This window comes from Antedon bifida, chromosome 8, assembly GCF_963402885.1.
Source record: "Antedon bifida chromosome 8, ecAntBifi1.1, whole genome shotgun sequence".
Lineage (NCBI taxonomy): Eukaryota > Metazoa > Echinodermata > Crinoidea > Comatulida > Antedonidae > Antedon > Antedon bifida.
In genome coordinates, this window is record NC_136233.1 from 849,080 (window position 1) to 871,948 (window position 22,869).

The 22,869-nt window shown below is 30.4% G+C and overlaps 2 protein-coding genes across 2 annotated transcripts in view; both read right to left on the reverse strand.

The window, feature by feature from the left end:
* LOC144849472 (uncharacterized) overlaps positions 1-22,652 on the reverse strand; it is a 68,923-nt gene extending 46,271 nt beyond the window's left edge. Inside the window, exons 1-3 of the mRNA XM_078706389.1 lie at positions 22,576-22,652; positions 15,917-15,971; positions 1,769-1,970 (exon numbers count right to left, since the gene is read on the reverse strand). Of these exons, the coding sequence (XP_078562515.1) occupies positions 1,769-1,798 (30 nt within the window). The 5' untranslated portion in view covers positions 1,799-1,970; positions 15,917-15,971; positions 22,576-22,652. The remainder of the gene's footprint in view (positions 1-1,768; positions 1,971-15,916; positions 15,972-22,575) is intronic.
* Positions 1-22,869, reverse strand: part of LOC144849475 (granule associated Rac and RHOG effector protein 1-like) — a 200,218-nt gene that overhangs the window by 106,911 nt on the left and 70,438 nt on the right. The window lies entirely within an intron of this gene.

Below are 22,869 nucleotides of genomic sequence, written 5' to 3' on the forward strand. Positions count from 1 at the left end.
ACATGCTTGCTGGCTATATTAAACCAATTGCTTTTAATAAATGGACTGGTTTTTAACCAATTAGCCATCCCATCTGGTGGCATGACGATGTTATTAAATGTTTATGTCTATTATAAAATGCCATTTGATTGGTTGATTTCATAGCGCCAATGTGTCAATTGTCATGCATTATTTTCTCCCATTTTAATGATTGAAAAATACTATTGCATGCCCTGCTTTTTGTAAAAAAATTTGTTGTTCAAACCAGGCACAATCTTCTCTGTTCAAACGAAGTAGACTTGAATATTGTAATAATATCGATAGTCAACATAACAGTTACTCATTATTAACAAACTAACATTCTATCAAACAGACTTTGTATTGTACTTTTAGGCACATAATAAAAAAACTGCTAAAATACTTGACTTACTGTACACATTATCAAGTCCTTTAAAAATGAGTTGAATTCAAGATCCTGATCAACACACACAACTAAAATGTTACTCAGTAAAACTATTCAATAACCTAGATTATACTATCACTGTCCGTACCACCTACTGTATACACATTTCGCAATTCAGCCATTTGAACCAATAACAATTTACAAATTGATAGTTCATCAGTTTTAGATTTAGCGAATATCATTGGATTAAATATTTTGAAAACCATTAACTATTTATAATTATGTATTGTTTGTAGGATTTATCAAATAGTTTCTGGTTAATAATAAACAGTTTATTGCCTCATGGGTATATTATGTTATGTATTCATACTACTTTATTGTGTTCTAAAAGTCTTGTATATAGCTATACTCACTGTTTTATTCTACTCTCAGTGTTCACATCAAAAACAAGGAGCTAGGTCTGTTACTCAAAGCAGCCTAGTCGAATTCAAATTATGTATAACAAATATTCAATTTCCAAAGAAATTTATTCAAAGGATTCCGTTTTCCATTTTAAAATTATTAAATATTATACATGATAAGGTCAGTGGCAAAATACTCCCCACTGATCTTATATCAAAAATAAGGAGCTAGATCTGTTACTTAAAGCAACCTAGTCAAATTCATATTTATGCATATAAATATTAAATTTCCGAAGAAATTTATTCAAATTATTCCATTTTACAATTGTTAAATGTTGTAGATGAAAAGGTATTGTAAATTTGTATCAAATTATAAAAATGTTGATTTAATAGAATTTCTTCAAGTCTTTCATCAATAGCCAGGTCTACATTCTCAACATTTAATTTATAGTGACAAGTTGTGCTGAGCAAACTAAAGCAACTTCAGACACAGTAAACTTTCGAACTTATGTTTCCAGCTTTAATTAATAATAAAAATGGAAGTTTTTATAGAAACCTGCTTAAATTATAAGTTCATACAAAAATGACAGTACTTAAAGATACATATGCCACTGAACACATTTAATGAAAAAAGTGAGAAATATTTTTTTTATAAAAAAAGGTCCCAAAAAAACTAAATGGGAATGTTACAATTTCTATCAACTAAAGCTTGGTTCCCACTTAGTATAGACGCAACACGGGGATCACCGTAAATAATTTGACCAATAATGCGATGGATCGTCGAAAATGTCACTTGTGTTGCGTCTACGTGCTTGAGTTGCGTCCAAGTTTAGAAAGGTTGCCCTTATTTATTAACTATTTATTCTTCAATGTTTAGGGGGCTGACTATTTTTTAAATAATAAGCCTAACTTATTTTTGGATAAATAATGGAAAGGAAGAAAGCTTTAGAGACACCAATTATTATTAGTAAAGAAAGAAACTTACCTTCTTATGTGGAGAATGTTTATCCGTCATTGTGGAAAAACTTTGTAACGATTAAAATCTCCCGTAAGGACCATTTGTAAGTGTCCTGTTGGCAACATTTAAAATCCTTGGTAGTGCCGATGGTACATATAATAATAATAAGTAAATATAGATAAAGTCACTTCTTCTGCTTCCTACAGCATTAGTCCATTAAGTAATTCACCTGATAAAAAAAAGAAGAAATTAATAAATCTTATGAATTTAATGGAAAGGTATGATCTTACAGGAAATGTTGACAGACAAGATACTGTAGACTAAGTGGATTTATAAAAAGTTTCAGAAAACAGACGAAGTACACAGAAATAAAAAAAAACTTAAGAACACACACTATCACCTTAAATACTACTAAATGTTAAGTACTTAAAACTCCAGAGTAATCTTATAGTGGTGAATCCCTTAAAATCTACAATCACACACAGATATCACCGGAAAAAAATTAAATAACCTTAAAATACACCTTGTACTAGTAGTGGCAGAACTTAAAACTCCAGTGTACATAGTGTGGATAGAATCCCTTCACAACTAAGCAACCACTTATTACAGTACTTAATAGAAACAATAGACTTGATAAAAACAACCTGCATGAATTGCTAACAGAATCATTACAATCACAATACAGTTGGTCAGATCCATACTTCTGCATAATTTTAAATTCTGATAAATACTGGATAATAAAACTAATAGTATACTGGTAATGGTATACTGGTACTCTCCACCAGATACCGAAACACTGAGCAATCAAAATTAGCAATTTTACCAATGGTAGAATCTAAATTAATGAATAAAGAGTGAGCATTACTGTACCATTAAATCAAATTATCCCTGTTTACTTATAATCAAAACCTTAATTACACAAAGTAATTTGATTTGAAATTACTGAATAAGATTATTATAGCCCCGGTCTTGGACTCAAAGCCAAGTGATGCTTAGATACACATAAGTGGTAGTTTTCAGTGATATTGGTAGATACTAGATACAGTGTAATTGCACTCTGGAGGCAGTTCTTATTAGTATCATCATAGCACTTAGATTTGTCATTAATTAAACTTATCAGAACCACATCCTTGATATCGTTTTAAACCACAATTGTTTACTACACATGTATGACCAGTTTTCATTGACAAAAACCACAACAATATAAACATACATTGCATATTATCACAGTGAAATGGCTCATGAATAGCCAGGCTGTATGCTGCTGAGGCAATAGCAAAGAAATAACATTTTAATAGGCCTACTATACAGAAATGACACAGGAATAACATATATTGCCTAGGCCTACCATTACAAATAATAGGGACAGAAATTTACATTTATATTAGGCCTACTGAGGAATGGCACAAATATACAGACTACCCTGTTATTGCTGTATAGAGAATATAGCACAGCAATAGACTATGTAGGCCTACAATTACTGTATAGAGAAATAGCACAAATAACATACAAAAGGCCTAATATTACTAGTAAATGATACAAAGGAATCAGAAAGAAGATGCATGTTTATTAAGACAACAACAATTCCGTCTTTTTGTCACGTTTTATACTTAAAGCCACTTTGCTTTTACCCGCCTCATTGTCTCATCCTGAAGATGAGAAGTAAAGCCAAATTGTGACATGCATAGAAATGAACAACAACATGGTATTCTGAAGAGTAAAGATAGGTTAGGTTGGTGGTGGTAGTCACTTGAGATCATACTACGTGCTGCACTTTGGCTGATGAATTATACTGGTACCAAAATTATAAGTACAATAACAATATAATGTATACAAATAAAAATAGTGCTGGTATATTTCCTATTCTGCTTACCTTAAAATAAATAAAATGTGGTATTGTATCAATATGAATCCAGAAAAAATAGAAATTCCCATGAAACAAAATAATATTATACTAGGCCTAGACTGTATTAGCTACTGAACAGCAATGTTCCAAGTTGAAGATTAACCTTTTGTGAGGTTCTAACAAGAAAATTACGACAGCTTTCTAAACTGTAGTTATAAAAGGAACAATGACCTAAGCATGTGCTTAATGAAAGACAATGGCAATTAGCAGATGTGGACACAAATCAATCAATGTTGAATATAAGCCTTATTATAGATTTTTGTAATATTTTTGTCACTAATGTCAGAACCAAGATGCAGTATATCTTGATTGACCACAAAAGATATTACTTGTTGTTGTACATTCATAATTTGATGTCCTCCAATCAGATTAAATCATATCCACAATAGTTGCTTGACCTCTCCTTCAATCGTCTTGCATGTGATATTGAATCAACAGGCAGGGGATGCAAGAAACGAATTGAAGAAAACGCAATTAACTAACATGCTGGGAAGCTGCTTTCTTATTGGATGAAAAATTACCAGATTTGGAAATTTTCTATAGCTTATTGATGTATTATCTTGTTTACCTCAGGAGTGCATGTCATGATGAAGTATGTAGACACATGGGGCTTTTATAGCTCTACACTCTTGTCAATTATCGGTAGACCTTTCAGTAATAAATTTAAATATTGCACTCAAAACAACTTGTACAAAGACTTTGACAACCCTTTTATGTACCTTTAAGTAACATTTGTTGATAAGATTCCTTTGAATTTGTTGAGAAAGTGAAGTAGCTTCAAGGTTGAGGTGCCACTCACAATTCTATACCTACTAACTAGGTTTTATACAAGTAACTATCTAATATACTTGAAATGTTAGGAATCAACATAATGTTTTTGTATCTTTCAATTTCATTAATTCACAAGCAGGTTTCTTTTGAATGTTTTGAAAATACAATACTCTGAAATATTCTCAAAACAATACAGTAAGAACATAATATATAATTAACATAGAAAAGAGTTTTTTAGTGTCATTTTTCATGACATTTTAAAAAATAGATACAGAAAGAACAGTATTTTTGAAATAGATAGACAAAGAAAGTGTTTTGAGAACAGTACACTAGTATTGATTGAACCCTAAAAAATGAAAGCAAACACGAGTCTAGTAGTTTTATTTAAGTTACTGTTATTGTTAATTTGTAGAATAGGAATGTGTTTACTTTGTCTTTAAATGGCAAAAGCACATAGTCACAATGTTTTACATCTTTGAATGTTTGTCAAATAGAAACAACATACAACAGAAAATAAGAGCTTGTTTCCAACATGGTCTATAAAGATTGTGTTGTTCCGTGGGTGTGTCACAATATATCACTAACCAAATATTGATTACATAGGTTGATTTTCATTATAGAACTAATCCGGGTCAAGGCATAGCAGCAAAGGTAAATAATGACACAGCAACACGATGCTGCAACGATTGGTGAGCCTGCCAACAACTTAGAACCAGGCAGTTAGCAATCGACTTAGAAGGAAGCAGTTAGCAATCGACTTTAGAATGAAGCAGTTAGCAATCGACTTCAGAATGAAGCAGTTAGCAATCGACTTCAGAATGAAGCAGTTAGCAATCGACTTAGAACGAAGCAGTTAGCAATCGACTTACCTCATCTACCTCAATAAACCATTATCTTTTTTCTTGCAATCAGAAAATGTTACTAATATAATAATGTTTACTGGGTTTGGTCAGAGTATTAAATTTCCTTGCATGTATGGGTAAAGTACAGATCACTGAAATGTATAGTCTACAGTACAATTTCTCTGTTTGTACCACTATGATGTTATGTTAGCAATCTTGTAATTGCAAGCTCTATTGTCTTAAGATTTAACAAGACCAAGCAAAAACAAATAAAGCAATTCACTCATTGTAAAACAAATAAAAGAAATTGTCTAACTGAATGTGCCTTTCTATAGTTGATGAGATGCGAAAGACTTCTCTTTGTATTACTTATAATAGCGATCAATTAATCCATTGATTAGTAGTACAGTTACGCAACAACAACAACAAACAGATGCTTTCACGAGTAGTTGAGTCATCACAAATTCTAGGCCTCAATGTGACCTGTCCTACTACAGTAATATCCACGGTTTAACACAGATTCTGTTGGAATTGCTAACTACAGGTTCAGTAGAAACTGAGGCTTAGTAAAATACTCAATAACTTTATTATTTACCAACATTCTATTCAATACACTACAGGTACGGTAACAGAGTTTTGTCAACAAGACAGAAGCAGACTAGAAAGGAAAAACCAATTTTAAAATGTAGACATGTCTCTTCCCAATTTAAAATTGTAAATGAAATAAAAATGAGCTGTCTGATTGAAAATGATTGTTTTTATCATCGATAATAGTTTCACAGGTTTCACAGGGATAACAACTGATGCTGCTGTCATTTTTTTCTTCAAACTTTATGTGACAAAAAAATGTGATATGCCCATATATGGACATCATGATGTCATATCACTACCATATTTGGGAACACTTTTTTTGTCAAACTAGTTTGATAGTGTAGACAGAGCTTTAAAGTTAATGATCAAAATACAGAAAGAAAGTCTGTCAAGAGGTTGCCAGGCATCATTGTTTGTTCTATTTGTGCTTGTACTGAGTGAACACTAAACATGTGAGGCACGATGCATTCCCCATGGAATAGTTGATCTATTTTATTTACACTACTGGGATTACTGTTCCATTTTCATACGTAATCTAAAAACACGAAATCGACAGAGATGCAATGATTATTAAGTCTAAAAATCAATGTGCAAATTTCAAGGTTTATTTCATTAATCACAGAATCTATAGTATTATGCAATGCAGCAGGTTGGGTTTACTAATCAATACATAGGCACAAGACTGTAAGTAAGCAGAGATTGGGGTTGGGATGTATGGCGTTTGAGGGTTCCTTTTAAAAACTAGTCCACCAATGGAAGTGGTAATACTATAGACAGATAAATAACATAGCTTATGACGATTTTTACCTCTTTTGAGGAAAACTAAACTCTCTATATCGTGGCTAGGACTTGACTACAATTTGAAGTGCCTATAACTTGTGATATTTCACAAATATTATATAAGAAACATTTTTTTCCATTAAATCTATCAAACTGAAGATGATAAGTGTGTAATTATTTGACCTTTGTTTGATTGCAAGCCAATGTTTTCAGAAAAAACTGACGGAAATGAGTATTTTAAATTAATCACAAAATATATGAGTGCGAATTTCAATTTCCCTTTCGGCTTTGGCAGATATTATTTTTATAACAACAAACAATCACACAATTCAGCTCACAAACTTGGTTCATATACCATAGTTGCATTGTGGGAAATTTGTTCATTAAGTGATAATCAAATCATAATTTTTGCTTCTCAAATTAAATTCTAACCTAGTATAGTCTTGATGTGAAACTGCTGGTTACCTAATTCTTAGAATATTCAATAAAGTTCAGACTTAGGTTTGCATGGTAGAGCAATCAAACCATGATATTGCTGACTAGATATTATGCCTTTCACAGCTTCAACGTTGGATTTTACAATTGGTATCAAGATGTTGTTTACCCGAAGAAACAATATACATACTAATCATATGCTTACAAATGAACTAGAATTAAGAATTGAAAAATATTTTTAGAACATCCCTGTAATTTAAGTCCAACTAATTGAAGCAAATCCCTGAAGATGAGGATTTCCGACAACTAAGCTTTTCAGTACTGCTTCAGTTATAAAGAACAAAAGCTTCTTTCAAATTCAAAGCTTTTATGAAATTATATTATAAACAAGATTCCAATCATTTGTGCTAACCTAAATCAACATAATATTAATAGGAATAATATGAACAAAAATGACAAAACAAATTTAAATTCTGAAATGTAATTTACATTGTAATAAATCATCTTTTGACAATTAATAATTGGTCCAAAAGAAATTATTTTTGTATTGAATTCTCTTTTTGCTTACTTAGGGAACAAACATGGAACAATAATACATTTTAAAAGAAAACTGCTCAAGCAAAAATAATGCAAACACTGAATTTAATGTATGTTGAAATGCAACAGCTATTGAAAGAAACGTGTCGAAGGTCAAATTAAATAGTAGACATGTTTGCACAGTATTTTGTCAACCTTTCAAAAATTCAACAGAAGAAACAGAAACTCTCACAAAACCAGTTTCAAACCAAAGATTTTTGTTGCCACTGAAACTAAATTCTGGACAGAAAATGAATCTTGGACTAACCTTACATTACAACAGTAGGTTGCTCAGTTTTGGGAGACTTTACTACTAGTAATTTCAAGTGATTTAATACCTTCTCTGCTCTTAAATAATGATTTCCAACTTTAAAAAACTATACAGATTTCATAAATTTGAAAAGATGATGTCATCTTGTATTATCATAATCATTCAAATTATACTAACTCATTAAATCAACTATTTATGTCTCCTCAAACTATCAGAAAAGGTTTCATAACATTATTCAAAATATTCATGAGAAGCATCTTCAAACAGAATCCCTTAAAACGGCCAGTATTCCGGAATTTTAAAAGGCCGGTCATGTTTCATTTCATTTGCATGATATTAATTCCTATTTATTTCATTAGTGTTGTAGTATGGCAACTAAGCAAAATGTAAAAGGTCACGTTGGATATTTTATCTCTATAATATTAATATATACTAAAGATTCACTGAATTATTTGTTGTTTTATTTGACAGAAACATGCAAGAAAACCAACTCCAACCTTAAGCTCTGTCTAAACTATCAAACTAGTTTGACAAGGAAAGAGTGATGTGCTCAAATATGATAGTGATATGACATCATCATGTCCAATGGGCACATCACATTTTTTGTCACATAAAGTTTGATAGTGTAGACAGAGCTTTAGTAGAATCTCTGAACTTACTTACTTGAATAAGCATACATTCTGTGTAAATGGAGAGGGATGAAAAATAGATTGGAAAATAAAATAGATAGAAGTTATTTAACATTTTTTTCAAATAAATACAGTGGATAATATTATTTTGAATCATGACTTCCCCTTAGTATTTGGTGTTTATCTTTCATTACCTAATTGAATTTATTTACATAAGATAGAAGGTGTACAGCAATTTAGTTGCACATGATGCATATTGCGAGTTTGTCTTCCTTTTTTTTCTACCAAGTTAACGGAATAAAGGTAACACCCTACCAAGCCAACAACAAAAATTTAAATTAAACACTGCCACATCATCACTTCCTGATATTCAAGCACATTGAAGATGATCCCTAATGCAAGCGCTATGGCAACATAATTTTTAAATCAGGGATCATAAATATAATGTCAAGAGAACTTGTTTTTTTAATAAATGAACAAAACGGTGAATTAAAATTATAAATTTATGCATACTTCACAACACAAAAAACTTTAAATAATTAAATAATGTTCCCAGTTTGATTATTTTTGCATTTGTTCCATTAAATTCTTGTTTCTATGCATATTGATGCATAGTTAAGAAAGGTGGTTGTGGAATAGGAATTAATTAAATTTATTAATTTACAACATTATTTAAATAACAATATCAAAATTAATTATGAAAAACTATTTAATAAAGGCGAAGAAAAATAGATTTTTAAATGAATATATATCAATTCATTTTTAAAAGCATGAATAACAATCAATTAGTCCTATCATACTAATATTTGTATTGCAGGGTGTGGCATATACTACAGTATATAGTTAGCAGTATATAGTCAACTTGAATAGCCCATCACTCATAAGTCATACATAATTGATTTATAGATTTAATTTTACCAAGTTGAAATTATCAATACCAGTTACTAATAAAATATCAGTAACTGTACAATTCAATATACAATTACTGTAATATAATCATTTTTAATTTATCTTTAATTTATCAAATCTAACAACCTAATATTATAATAATCATATATTAATTGACATTTCTACAGAATATAAAACTATAAAAGACATTTTTATGGCCGAACAACTCTGAATTAGTAACTACACAATCTAAACATCTTATAAGTTATAATTATCACAAAATCATAAATAAACCGAACATTATAAAATAATTATGCTAAAACAAAAGAATCCCATAATTACTCACATTCAAAAACTTTGCAGATGATCCCTAACATTAGTTTTATCCCTACAGCAAGGGACCAGCAGAGTATACACAATATGGCAGCTATGCTGTTGCTGGAATGAACAAGTCTACGAACAAGAACTGTACAGTACTGTACAACCTCAGGACAAGATAGACTCTGCTCTGCAACAGATTTCATAAAGCCTTGCTAAACAATATTTACTCAGTCAGAGAAGGGTTACATAAGCCAGCAATAACCAAGGCTGCTGCGCTGACTACATTAATGTAACCCAACAAAGGTACTGACATGGTGTCACCATCATTAGTATTACTAACCTATAACATTAATGTGCCATACATTAATGTACATTTTTAAGGTCTATAAAAGACAAGCATAGAAAAATGAAATAAACTTTTGCGCCTGTTACACTTGACGATGATTAGTGACTAGTTTTGTAATGTATAGTTTTTAGGGTAAATTTGTTTCTTAAAAAACATTTAGTTTCCGCTAATTCACCCTAAATTTAAGATCATAGGAGTCATAATACTTTTTATTTTATGTGGGTTTTTTTTTCTCTGGATTGCTTTGTAGTTCTCCTTAATATATCTTACATACAGTTTATTGTATTAATACATGTTCTATTGACACATTTTCTGTTTACAATTAGCTAAAATAAAAAAGGAAAAATTACTTAAAGACAAAAAAGAGAGGAAATGTGAACTGAACCATAAAGTGGCTGCCGTACAAGAAAAATGACACAAAAATATTACAAATAAAGTTTAAAAACAATATTTTATAGCTGAATAAAATCAATGTTACCTTTAAATCTGGACAACATGTAGCGACTACCCCTTTAAACAACCTGAATCTAGTAACTAATAACTGTTCCTTCAATAATAATGTCACCTTTCTGGAAAAGAACAACTTATATTATAGCGACTGTCCCTTTAAACAACCTGAATCTAGTAACTAACAACAACTGTTCCTTTAAAACAGATTACAAAATATCTAGCAGCAGATTTATTGGCAGCGTTCCAAATATGACCTGTTGGAATATATTACCAAATACTTTTATGCATAAAAAGCACTATGATTAGAATTGTGAAAAGAAAATGCCCGTGGGAAACCAAGCCTTTCCAATCCTGTTTATAAGTGCAACGAAAACAATGCCTTAACAATAATGGCACCGTTCAACATTGTCACCTAACAAATCTATACAATAAATATCTAAACTATTATGGTCTACATAGCATGTTTTAAAAAACATGTCATTCACATTTATGTTTAAAATGCTGCTTTAGAGCATTAAACATTGGATCGGGTATTACTGTACTACTTCAAAGAAACCAGTGTTTTCAGCAACATTGATTGCTCTATAGTTTGGTCTTTGTCCGGCACAAATTTCATAATTCAGAATTGTACACATAATTCACTGTACATTGTTCAAATTTCATAATTCAGAATTGTACACATAATTCACTGTACATTGTTCAAATTTCATAATTCAGAATTGTACACATAATTCACTGTACATTGTTCAATCACTAAAGACCAGAAGATAATCTCTCATTCTGAATCTTCTTCAAATCAAATTATAATCACTAAAACTATTATTCCAGGTTCTTTGATTTGATTTTTCTTCAACAATTTCAGTTGGGAGAGACGAAGGGGTCGAGGGGAAGAGGGTTAAGTGGGAGGGAGAGGGTGGGGTGGAAGGGTGTCTGTGTGGTTTAGAAATAGTCCTTCATTTTCTTTTAAATAAACAGTGTACCTACTGTATACTTGTTTTTCAATCCAAAATTGAATCTACTTGGGAGAGGGCCCCTTAACCTGTCAACTGTATCCACACTGAATCTTATCATGGTAAATATAACATGGACTTTGACACAAGAACACTAATGATCTGATCATAAATCTTAATACATAGGGCAGAAATTTATAAGGGGAAAAAACAGCTGCAGCAGCAAAAGAAGCTTTTAGTTGGTTTCAAGCTTTTGTACTGTTGCAAAGAATACATGAGTCACCATTGGTTAGTCAATACAGCAGCAGCGTACTCAGCTTTCAGGGACCATCTCAACCATACCATACCATAGGCATATTGAATTCGTGCACAAATAATATTTGGAAATTAATAATAATCAGCAAACTACAACATTAAAATAACTTTATTGTCCCAATCTACAAATTTCATTTGGTCGTGGAAGACTTGCAAATGAAGACACAAAACAATTTAATAAAATATGATAAAAATACAACCTAAAGAATATGCAATTGCACAACATAGTCTTGTACGAGTACCATTTAATTTAAAAGTCTAAAATAATATCAAAAATATAATTTAAATTGGATGAAAACAAATCACTACTACCAAACACAGAAATTACAAAAATAAACATGAATGTGAATGTCATCATCTTTGATCAATAATCCACATAAAATCATGATGAAATTAAAAGCTGTCATCACAGGCATCTAACTACAGAAACTAATCATTAGGAAAATATTTTGTTTTTGTATCTTGGGAAAGAAATGTCAATGTAATCGCAATCAATCGTCAAGAAAATACTAAACATAGAAAATGTGTAGAATGAGATGAGACAAACTATAATAATTGTCATTTAATTATTCATATTTCATTCACATTTTAGGATTATGTCTCAAAGTTATTCTACTGAAGTTACTGCAGTTACGACATTTTGTTAAACTTGCAATTACAAGCTTTTTCTAATCATATACATTGTTCATTGCAGTGACTGCCTAATATTCATAAACTTCTACATTTGAAACAAACTAAAATATTACGTTACCAGAGAAAGAAAACGTAGTTACTGCAGTAACTGCAGTAGAATGATTTCGACATGATCCCTTATTATTCCTTTATCTGAATGTAAATAAAAGTATGGAAGCTTACTGATGGTAAATATGACAAATGATAAGGCTTTATAAAGATAAAGCTTTAGATACTAAAAGTAAAAAACAGAGCAAATGATCAAAGGTTTAGTTTACACTGTACATAACCACAAGACCATCAAAGCCAATAAACCAAATTTCCACTCCATTATGAGTCAATACAAAAGCATGGTTTCTAAGCAACTTATTGAAAAAATTATCAAAACATCCTTAAACGGTTGATTATTCAGTATAAACTAACAATATGGCAACATGGCTCGAAATCACCCTAGCAAATTACTACAATACAATAGTTCTGTAAACTTCACATTGCTTGTTACAAATATCAAAACTAGTTAATATCTTTTGTATAGTGCCGAACCAAAATAAATTTTCTCTAAAGTGCTACGACCACAAGGCTCGAACTACTGTATGTAGAAATTACGTCATTTTATATGCTATACGAAAGAGATGGGTGTTCAATAACTGTTTGAAGATGTCAAACAGTAATGTATGTTTGCTGGCTGTAAAAATAGATACTTTTTAGTGTAGTAAAAGTACAGGTAGGCCTGATCTGCAAAACTATAAATTCAACTTTTCCTAGAATTAATTAATCTACAAACAGTATTTTTAACAATAAGAAATTAAACTATTTTCTCCAAAATGAAAACTGTCAATGGGTTATAAAGAGCAATTCATCAAGTTCAAGTTTAAATAATTACTGTAGCTGCTATATAAACACACTTCAGGATACTCTACGTTCATAATCTAAGCAACTTTGATCATTCTTTTTTAAAACATCTTTTTTTTAATAATAAAAATGTAGCAATTGCAATAACCTATTATGGTGTATTACAGTCAATACTCTTCTTTTCCCGCATTGGCTAAAACTTTCAAGCAAACCAGTAGAATTTGGTACAAGCCCACAACCGTTTCTTCCCACCCAAATGCATAGTACAAAAGCTTAAACCAGAGACAGTGATTTGACGCTTAATCTACAACTGACATGAGAGTACCATGTGATTGTTATTTTATTCTAAAGTACACACAACCTTTTACTAATTGCAATGAAATAAATGATATTCAAAACTTGTTCTGAGTCTTTATCTACTGATGTTGGCTTTGTCTGTATCAAGGGAATATCTTTGTTCTCAAATGGCGATAACTATGAGCACCTAATGGACATTTATTTGCCTTTGTCTATGTTCATTTGTGTCGCATATTTCACTGTCTTCTTAAAAACTATTTTGAATATTCTATCCTCATTAATATATTCCTCCGAAAACGAACAAAAAAAATAAGGAATGTTAACACTAAAGTATACATATATTTTCTATGGATATTTGTTTTTCTCCACAGAAAAGGCCAAAAAAATCAGGTCAAAACTGTTCTACTCTGCAGTAACTTTATTGTTTTACTGCAGTAAGCAGTGTGTCGGACTACAAAACCCTTGCTAAATAATTGCATTTAACAGATAAATAGAAAACAAAACTGAATTTATGTTAAAATGTTTTCTCTCCTTCCAATGAGTCAGAATTTTATTTTCTGTTATTTTGAAAATAAAACCTTTTTTTTTCATCTTGAAAGACAACAAAGAGCGACAGTTTTTGAAGGACAAATGAAAAATGAAAATCGAACCTCATTAACTTCTAATGGTTCGACGACGATGATTGCAACAACAGAATGAAATCCTTGCACAAAATCTACTCAAAAATATTGTTTATAATTTTAACTGATTAAAGAAATGAGCAACCTTGACAATACTTGTAATTTATAACAACAAAAATAGTAAATAAAAATAGGGTCTTTATTCAATGTGTGTATGTCTGGTCTTGGAGGAATTACTGAAAATTATTAATTATTAATACAAATTCTATTTCAGACAACATTCAGTCAATGCATACAATTGTTTGTTCTTTCACAAACAACATTCCAAAACTGTAACAATTAATTATGACCAAAACCAGGAAGTTCCTTCAAAAATTATATCATAGATCGTAAAGTGTATTGCAAGTTCAGACACAGATATTTGTGGATTTCTTTATACCGCAAGTCAATCAATGATTATTATATTATACTATGTATTCATATCCGTATGGGTAATAAAGGTAGCCTGTTAAACAACTGTATGTTGCCAATTAAAACGAGAACCAGGTGCACACGGTATTATTACAATCCACGAATGAAAACCAGGTATTCTCTGATATTGCTTCACGCTGTATTATTATTATTATTATTCTACAGTTCCTGTTGACATCATGTGATATTTAAGTACTGTATTGACAACATTGATTATTCTCAGTGGTGGTAGAAATAGATAAATTATTCCAGTTCTATAACTAAAACAATGTAAAGAACAAACTCAATATGACAAACTTAGACGGCAGCTGGTACTCGTTTTGTAGGACGTTTTTTAAGCATATTCCCTTGGTTATTAATACAATATTATTCATACAATTACTTTGCACTATTGACAATACATACTGATTTCTTTTGCTTTTATCCTCTTAAAAACAGAATCACGTGTTAAGCTCTGTCTACACTATCAAATAATATGTGACAAAAAAATGTTAAATCACTACCATATTTGGGCATACATATCACTACCTTTTGAATCACACTTTCTTTGTCAAACTAGTTTTATAGTGTAGACAGACCTTTAGATATTTAGAACCAAATTTTAATGAGAACTATGTTGTTCTATAGATCAGTTTTATATCTTGAAAATCGATCAAATTTTCCCCCTGGATGCGACAAGATTATCAAATTGGCGTCATCTAATTTAAGCGTATGCTAAAATAAACAAGAAGTCATGACAATGACAATAATGGCATTGATAATCTACCATACATCATACAAATAGAATAATCAGCAGAGATTAAAATAATCATATATATGTTGTAATCACTGATAGAACTAGGAACTAGTGATAACAAAGTAGTCAATCAATTCTATATAAACATTACGACACAAAAGAATTTTCGAAATATCATTTTTTAAAAGAAAAAACATAAAAATATTAAGTAGTCTAGTAGCCTAGACTGGCAGTAATGGCAAAGCCAATGAAATTTAGCTCCAAGTTCAAGCAAACACGTTTACTTTTTAAAAAGACTATGTATTTTTAGGGATCACATCAACACTATTACTGCAATTACTGCAGTAACTATAAATCATTTGTAAACCTTAGCATTTTTTAGGCAACACACATCACCATTCATTGAAGTGACTGCCTGGCCCTCATAAACAAATACAAAAAAACATAAATGCTTACCTCCTAAAAGGTGTTTACCAACTCTTTATTAAAAGATCCACATAAATTTACAGTCCTGTAAAACAAAAATGGTATAAAAAATTAGTCAAAAACTAGTGATGGTAATTTAGTGCACCAATGTTGGATGCAGATCAAAATTTTAAAAAATGAAATTAAAACGGATAACAAACATTGATATAAAAGTACAGAAAGGACCAGCCATGGTTGCCAGGATATTTCAATTATTCAGTGAGTGAGAGAAAATGTATGGCATCGGAAACAGTACAATTAACTAGACTACAAGACAAATGAGATATGGTATACAATACACCCACTCACAATTAAATTCATAAACTATTTGGAATACTTACAATAATAATAATTAAAAGTTAAGAAAGTATTTTATGACTTTGGAAACAAAGGTATTTGCATAATGTATGCAACAGAACTTATAAACAGAATAATAATGTGTTTGCGATATAACAGAATATGACAAAAAAAAGATATTAATTACTAAATATTTTTATCATAAAAAGATATGAGAGATTGATGTTAACTTTGTGATCTTAGAAAGTTGAATAAAGTATGGCAGGTTAAAACCAAAATATTAAAGTAGAAATGGATGGAGATTATGATGACAATGATGAATACAATAATTACAGACAAACAGACCAACCAAGTGTAGTGAAAATTAAATTATGAAAATCACACAAAAACCAAGAGAGTTACCGGTTCCGCCATCCTATATCATTTCTCCCTAAGCGGAAAAGTGTAATGGAAAATACTGTGATAGTCGGCAGATACCAAACATATTATACAGTATAGCTACTAATCAACATGTACATGTTGTTTATATAACTTTACATTTCAACAGGTTAATCAAAATAGAAAATTAGCTTCTGGCAAAAATGCATTAACTTTCAATATTGCTTTCACTTATCAACAGCTAACAAAAAATGGAACGCATCACAAAAAGGAAAAAAATAATCACTTAAAAATGATCAGACTCGCAGAAACACTAAAAACAATTAATATTGGATTTTAGAAATTTATAAAATATGTAACATACATTTTCGCGTACACTGATCATGGTACAGTACACAGCAACGCTTCCACAAGTTTCAAGATAAAAAATATATTTTCTCTTATTTTAAGAAACTTCATATTATGATGACAAATTGCCTTTTGTAACTTATATGATTTTGTATACAGTACACACAAGAAGATATAGTATTTCTACAGAAAAAATTAATTTAAAATTTTTAAAACAATAAATTAGAAACTAATATAAAAACAAGCAAACTTATAACAGTACTTTTAGGTCACGTATTACAATATACTACAGTACAACAACTACTGTACTTATCAAACAAGAGTATGAAAAATATATTTATTGTTAATTTTAATAAAACAATGTAATGTAATCACTGTTGTTTGGACAAGGCAATCCAAATCCCATTTGGAAGGAAGGCTATATTGATGGAATATTTATTACGCTTTAATGTATATTTGCATCCGGCTCCTGACGCTCTCCTTTAAATGACAAAAATCATAATTTTGAATGTGAATATTGAAAATGATAGAAAAATTCTAAATTAATAACATCAGGCATTCTGTAGTTTTCCATATTTTAAATTCGAAAATAAACGTGAGTAATTCAAAATGTGGCTAAGGTACAGTATTCTTGCTAACGATGACAATCAAAAAGCCTTACCATACATTATTGAAATGCTGATTAATGTAACAATGTTATTGTTACAGTATATTAGTCCTATTTTTTTTGCTTGATGCATATCTTTTTGTTAATCAAACAAACTTTCTTCAAGAAATTAATACAATATTTTGTTAATACAACTGATACATATTAACTGCCCTACTTTGCTATGCATCAAACTGCAATACAGGGATCATCTCATATCAAATACTTATTTTTTTAAAGACATGGCAGAAACTAGCAATCATCATATACCCAACATACATATAAATTACAAACATTCAACTTCACCCTGATTTTGGCTACTATAGCATTATCAGTAATTAGGTAGAAGGAGAAATAGTTACTTCAAATAATCCCATACAACCTTTTGGACAGGCCGATCCCAATGCTCGTTTTATACTAGTTTTTTGGAGAGTGAGAGTTTGGAAAACATTACATTTTATTAGCTTTATATTATTCATTCTTTCTTTCAGTCAAGGAACATAAACACAGATTGGTGCCAATTTAGACTAGAAAATTTTGCTGGTATTACTATTATACAGTATTTTGTATATTCAAAACTAAAATGTACACGTTTGTACAATTTGTACAAGACACATAAATGTCTAAAATTTTAGAAAAAGTTCCTTTTTTTAATTTCATATTTGTTATTGAAGAATTGATAATCATGCTCCTATAAATATTAATAACCAAAATTCTCAAATGACATTTGCAATTACAGACATGATTAATGATATCATTACATTTGAAGATTAAATGATTTTTTTGCATGCATGAAACATGATATTTAAAATATCCCATATGATTTCAGATAAAATTGAAGATTAATGATTTGAAATAAAAAGTGGATTAAAGAAGAGTTCTAAGTAATCAAATGATGGGTCTTGGGATACTGATCAACATTACTATTTAACATCCAACATGTGCAAAAAGCTAAGACCTTTAAAACACATGTTTAATTATGTAAATTACAGTAGGAGAGGTACATTCTGCATGAATTAAGGCTAGGTTAAGCGTAAGATACTCTACGGCAGAGTGAAGGTCCCAAAATAATCAGCATATCTTCCCATGCATATCTCCACACTGTATTACTGTATCTGCGAAATCAAATCAATGCTCTAGCAAGTCAATGTAACAAGATTTTATTGTTGAAAATATTTCAAATGCAATGGATTTTTTATTTGAAACTTTAACAGTAGATTATATTCTAAACATAATCTCAAGATACAGTTAGTACCATACCAACAAGAGGTCATAGTTCAGGAAGAGGTCATAGTTCAGCAATCTACACTATTCTAGTTTAATAAATGCACTTAAATCATAACCAGAGTTGATTATATTAAAGCATTGAATCTATACAGCATATGGTTGTTAGTGTAAATTCAATATAACTAACAATGCAAGGCCTTGTGTACAATAAGCCCTGCGAGCTTTCAACTGAAGCATGGCCGTGATGACAATGCAAATATTGATATTAGACTCTGAAGAGAGAGAGATAGATCTTTCAAAAATGATGGTAGCTTAAAGCAACTATGACGACGACGTCAGAACACTCTCATTCATCAACTACAATTATTAGACCAAATAAATTGATGCATTGCTAATCATTCTTGATGCTTTTAGAACATAAAAAAATATGATCTAATTTGGTTTCTTGACGTAATTTACATTTTTGGATAGTACAATTATAATCAGTCGATCTAGTTTCAGCTAATCGTTTCATACTGTACTTGTCTCAGCGTTCAAGATATATTCATCGTTGTTCTAGTTCATATTTTTGTTTCAGATCTAAAAAAACATCACTTTTTAATCTGAATCAAATTTCCAAAACTTTCTATGATTAAAGAATTAAAATGAAGCTAACTGTATGCCATAAAATATAAAATAAAACACAGTTATTTATTTTGATTATAAATATAACTGTATGTTCATGACACTATTATAAGGCCTTACTTTTTCTATTGGTAAACAACATTTAAATGGACGGGGGTGCGGAAAAATTAATGTTATTAATGTTCTTCTTTTCGTAATGTTTACCTCTCGTCGGAGAGAGAGGCTTATGTTGGTTTATCCAGGTAAGCTAGACACGATATAGATTGAAAAATTTACCGACAGTTTTAAATTTCCCATTAAACATTCCATTGTACGGTATACATTATTGTTTTACACTGAATGAAGTATTATATATGGAGCTTAAATAAACCACATCCTACATTAATGTAGAGCAAAACCACCTGTTAGAAACATTATTAATGACAATGTTTTATCAACGCACTTCCTTAAATAATCATGTTCCATATTTGGTCATCATATCTATAGTACAGTACATGGTTACCAATGACTTTCAAAGCGTTCTTCATTTTAGCTTACTGTAGCTTTTAAGTATACCTACTACTACCTGTACTAAAGAATTGACATGCAATGTATTTTCCATTATTTCTTATACAGTAATACAGTACAGCAGGCAATCTTTTTAAACAAATTTGGGAATTCCAAGGAAATTAATTTTCTTAAAAACCAACTATCAGTAATAATTTCCCAAAGTTGTTTCTAATTAATTTGACACATTAAACCTTTCTGGTAATCACATTTATTATTGAAACAGCATCATCAGTGACATGATCTGTCAACATCACTTTTTTTTTTTTTCAAACTGCTCGGGTAAAACAGTATGATGTCCTTTTGAAATGGTGCCCATATTTCAGTAGGTGCTGTATATTTAAGAGAATGTTTTCGTATCTAAGCCCTCCCTCTGGCAAGCATGGGCTATTGTTGGTTTATCCAGGTAAGCTGGGCACGAAATAGATTTAAAGAGAATGTTGGTTTGATAGTTTCAAAAGCTATTCATTTTTATGGAATTAATGGAATAATCAAAAACCAATTTATCTAGAATATTATATACTAATAGTTTATACATGTATTCACAAAATCTAAACAAACATTCTTCATAAAAACCATCATGTTATTGTTTGATATATACAGAAGTAGAAATCATTAGTTAGTTATTAAGTTTACCAAGTAATTTTTTCACTAGAATAATCACAAACAAATATCCTTAGTAAAATAAATGAAACCCAGTGTCAATGAACGGTCATCAAGAGACTGCCATTGTAAATGTTATTGGAAAACAAAAACATGATCCAATCGTATCACACACTTGGATGCATATATGCTCACATTTATTATAGTCCAGTGCTTTGCTATAGCTGTTTAGTTAGCTACAACAGTAACACATTTTAATGTACAGGATTAATGATATGAAATTGAAATTTACTTAATTTGTTTTTCAAAGAATGTGCTTGTTTTTTTCATAGAACTTACAAGAAACTGATTTTATTTACTATGAATTTCTTGTAGAAATTGAGAAAAATAAATGATTTACCAAACACAGATTGATAATCTCAATAAAGTTCGCTAGGGTAGATTTTAGAAAATATCCATAGTAGGGGTGCAATATGAATTGACAAAGACAAGTAATGTTGTAAAATAATTGAAATTGTTCGTAAACAATTAATTAAATAATATTCTATGCTTCTGTACTTGAATCATAATATGCTCTTGAATTATAATTTTATAATTAGATTGTTAGAAACATTATGCCAAAATAATTTATTTATTTAAAAAAAAACCTGGTTTCTTTCACTATGTGAACAACCAGCTACCAACAGGATGGAAGTAATACACAAAATCCCATCTTGTGGCTTAGGAAGTGGTGGTACAGTATTGGTAGTTTTTATTTACATTGAAGATACAAATTCCAGGCCTTACATATAGACATTCTTCCTGTATATAAATAATTATAAAATGATTAAATGCAATACAAATGTACTGTAGCAAACACTATGTATTTTACAATTTGTATAATATTGATATTTAAAGGAACATCTTTTGGATATAACAAAGTTGGCTGTAAATTTATTTTTTGTTAAATACTGCAAACATAAAAATCACAATATTAAATATAAAATCAAGATTACAAAAGTTCTCTCAAAAGTTTAGTTTATATAAAATAATGGAACGGAAATAACTAATTTAATTTCATAGGTAGGTGTGTCTAATTTTGCTTGATGAGTTGTTGTTGAGGTTTCACTGAATGAATAATGGTCTTCCTCCTGACCTATATCATTAAACACTTGGATTGCAGATTTTTAGTTTAGCTAAATATATCCTAATGGATAATTTCCAAGTACCATACCTGAACACTTTAATACTGATATAGATAGGGCTGATATGAAAAAAGGTCTCCAGGATTATTTCAGTCACCAATAATGTTGGTTGCTGGTTTTGGCATTGCCAAATTTACCTAGTTCAATTCCACCGACACATTTGAAATTGTGTCCAATGACAGTGGTCAACGTGTATGAAAAAACGTTATGACCGAAAGTGTATCTAGCAGCTCTCAATATAAAAAATACCGGAAATTGATTTGATCATCAACTAATTTCAAACGTTACCAATTATCTTACTCGCCATTGCCTGGCCTAGAAAGAGGTAATTTATTTTTGTTGAGAAAGTACATTTTTTTTACTAGACTGGTGGCTCAACTCAACGCATTAGCGGGTACCTTAAAAAAAACTTATTTTTAATGTTAGCATTTCATGTCGAAATGAACATGAAACATTTTGGGAATTTCCAACATTTGTCAAACATTTAATTGTTTTGGCCTTCTAATTCGTGTGGCCGAAAAGAACGTCCATAGATGAAATGGTAGGGGATACCTAGTAGCAGGCGACACTTACAAACGCAACCCAGTCACACCACCACCCACACTTCTGCCTCTGCTGGCTGTGCCCCAACATTACACTCAAATCAAAAAGTCACACAACACAGTCGAGTCCACGCTGGCTGTGTCGTTAGAAATCATCGTCATAACTGTTTAAATAAATACAAATTATTACTATATTTGGCCTAGTTTATTTAAAGATAAAAGAACATTCATAAATAGTTGAAAATCGTTACTTACCATGAAAGAAAGAAAGCATAACCTAGGCCTAGTATGTAGCCTCGAAATAAAAACATACCAATCAATTTAGATTGGACATGGCGCCCCAGTCGTCAGAAAAAGAACATAGAATTCTATTGGTTGGTTACAAACGTATTGACCTTAATCCCAAATTGTTTTAAAACTGATAATCCCATTGGTTGGTTACCTACGCAGCAGAGAAATATACTTTTAATTTTCAAAATTAAATTGTATAATACACAATACAAATATTGTAAAATATTATCTACCTAATACTAATTTTATTTCGATAAT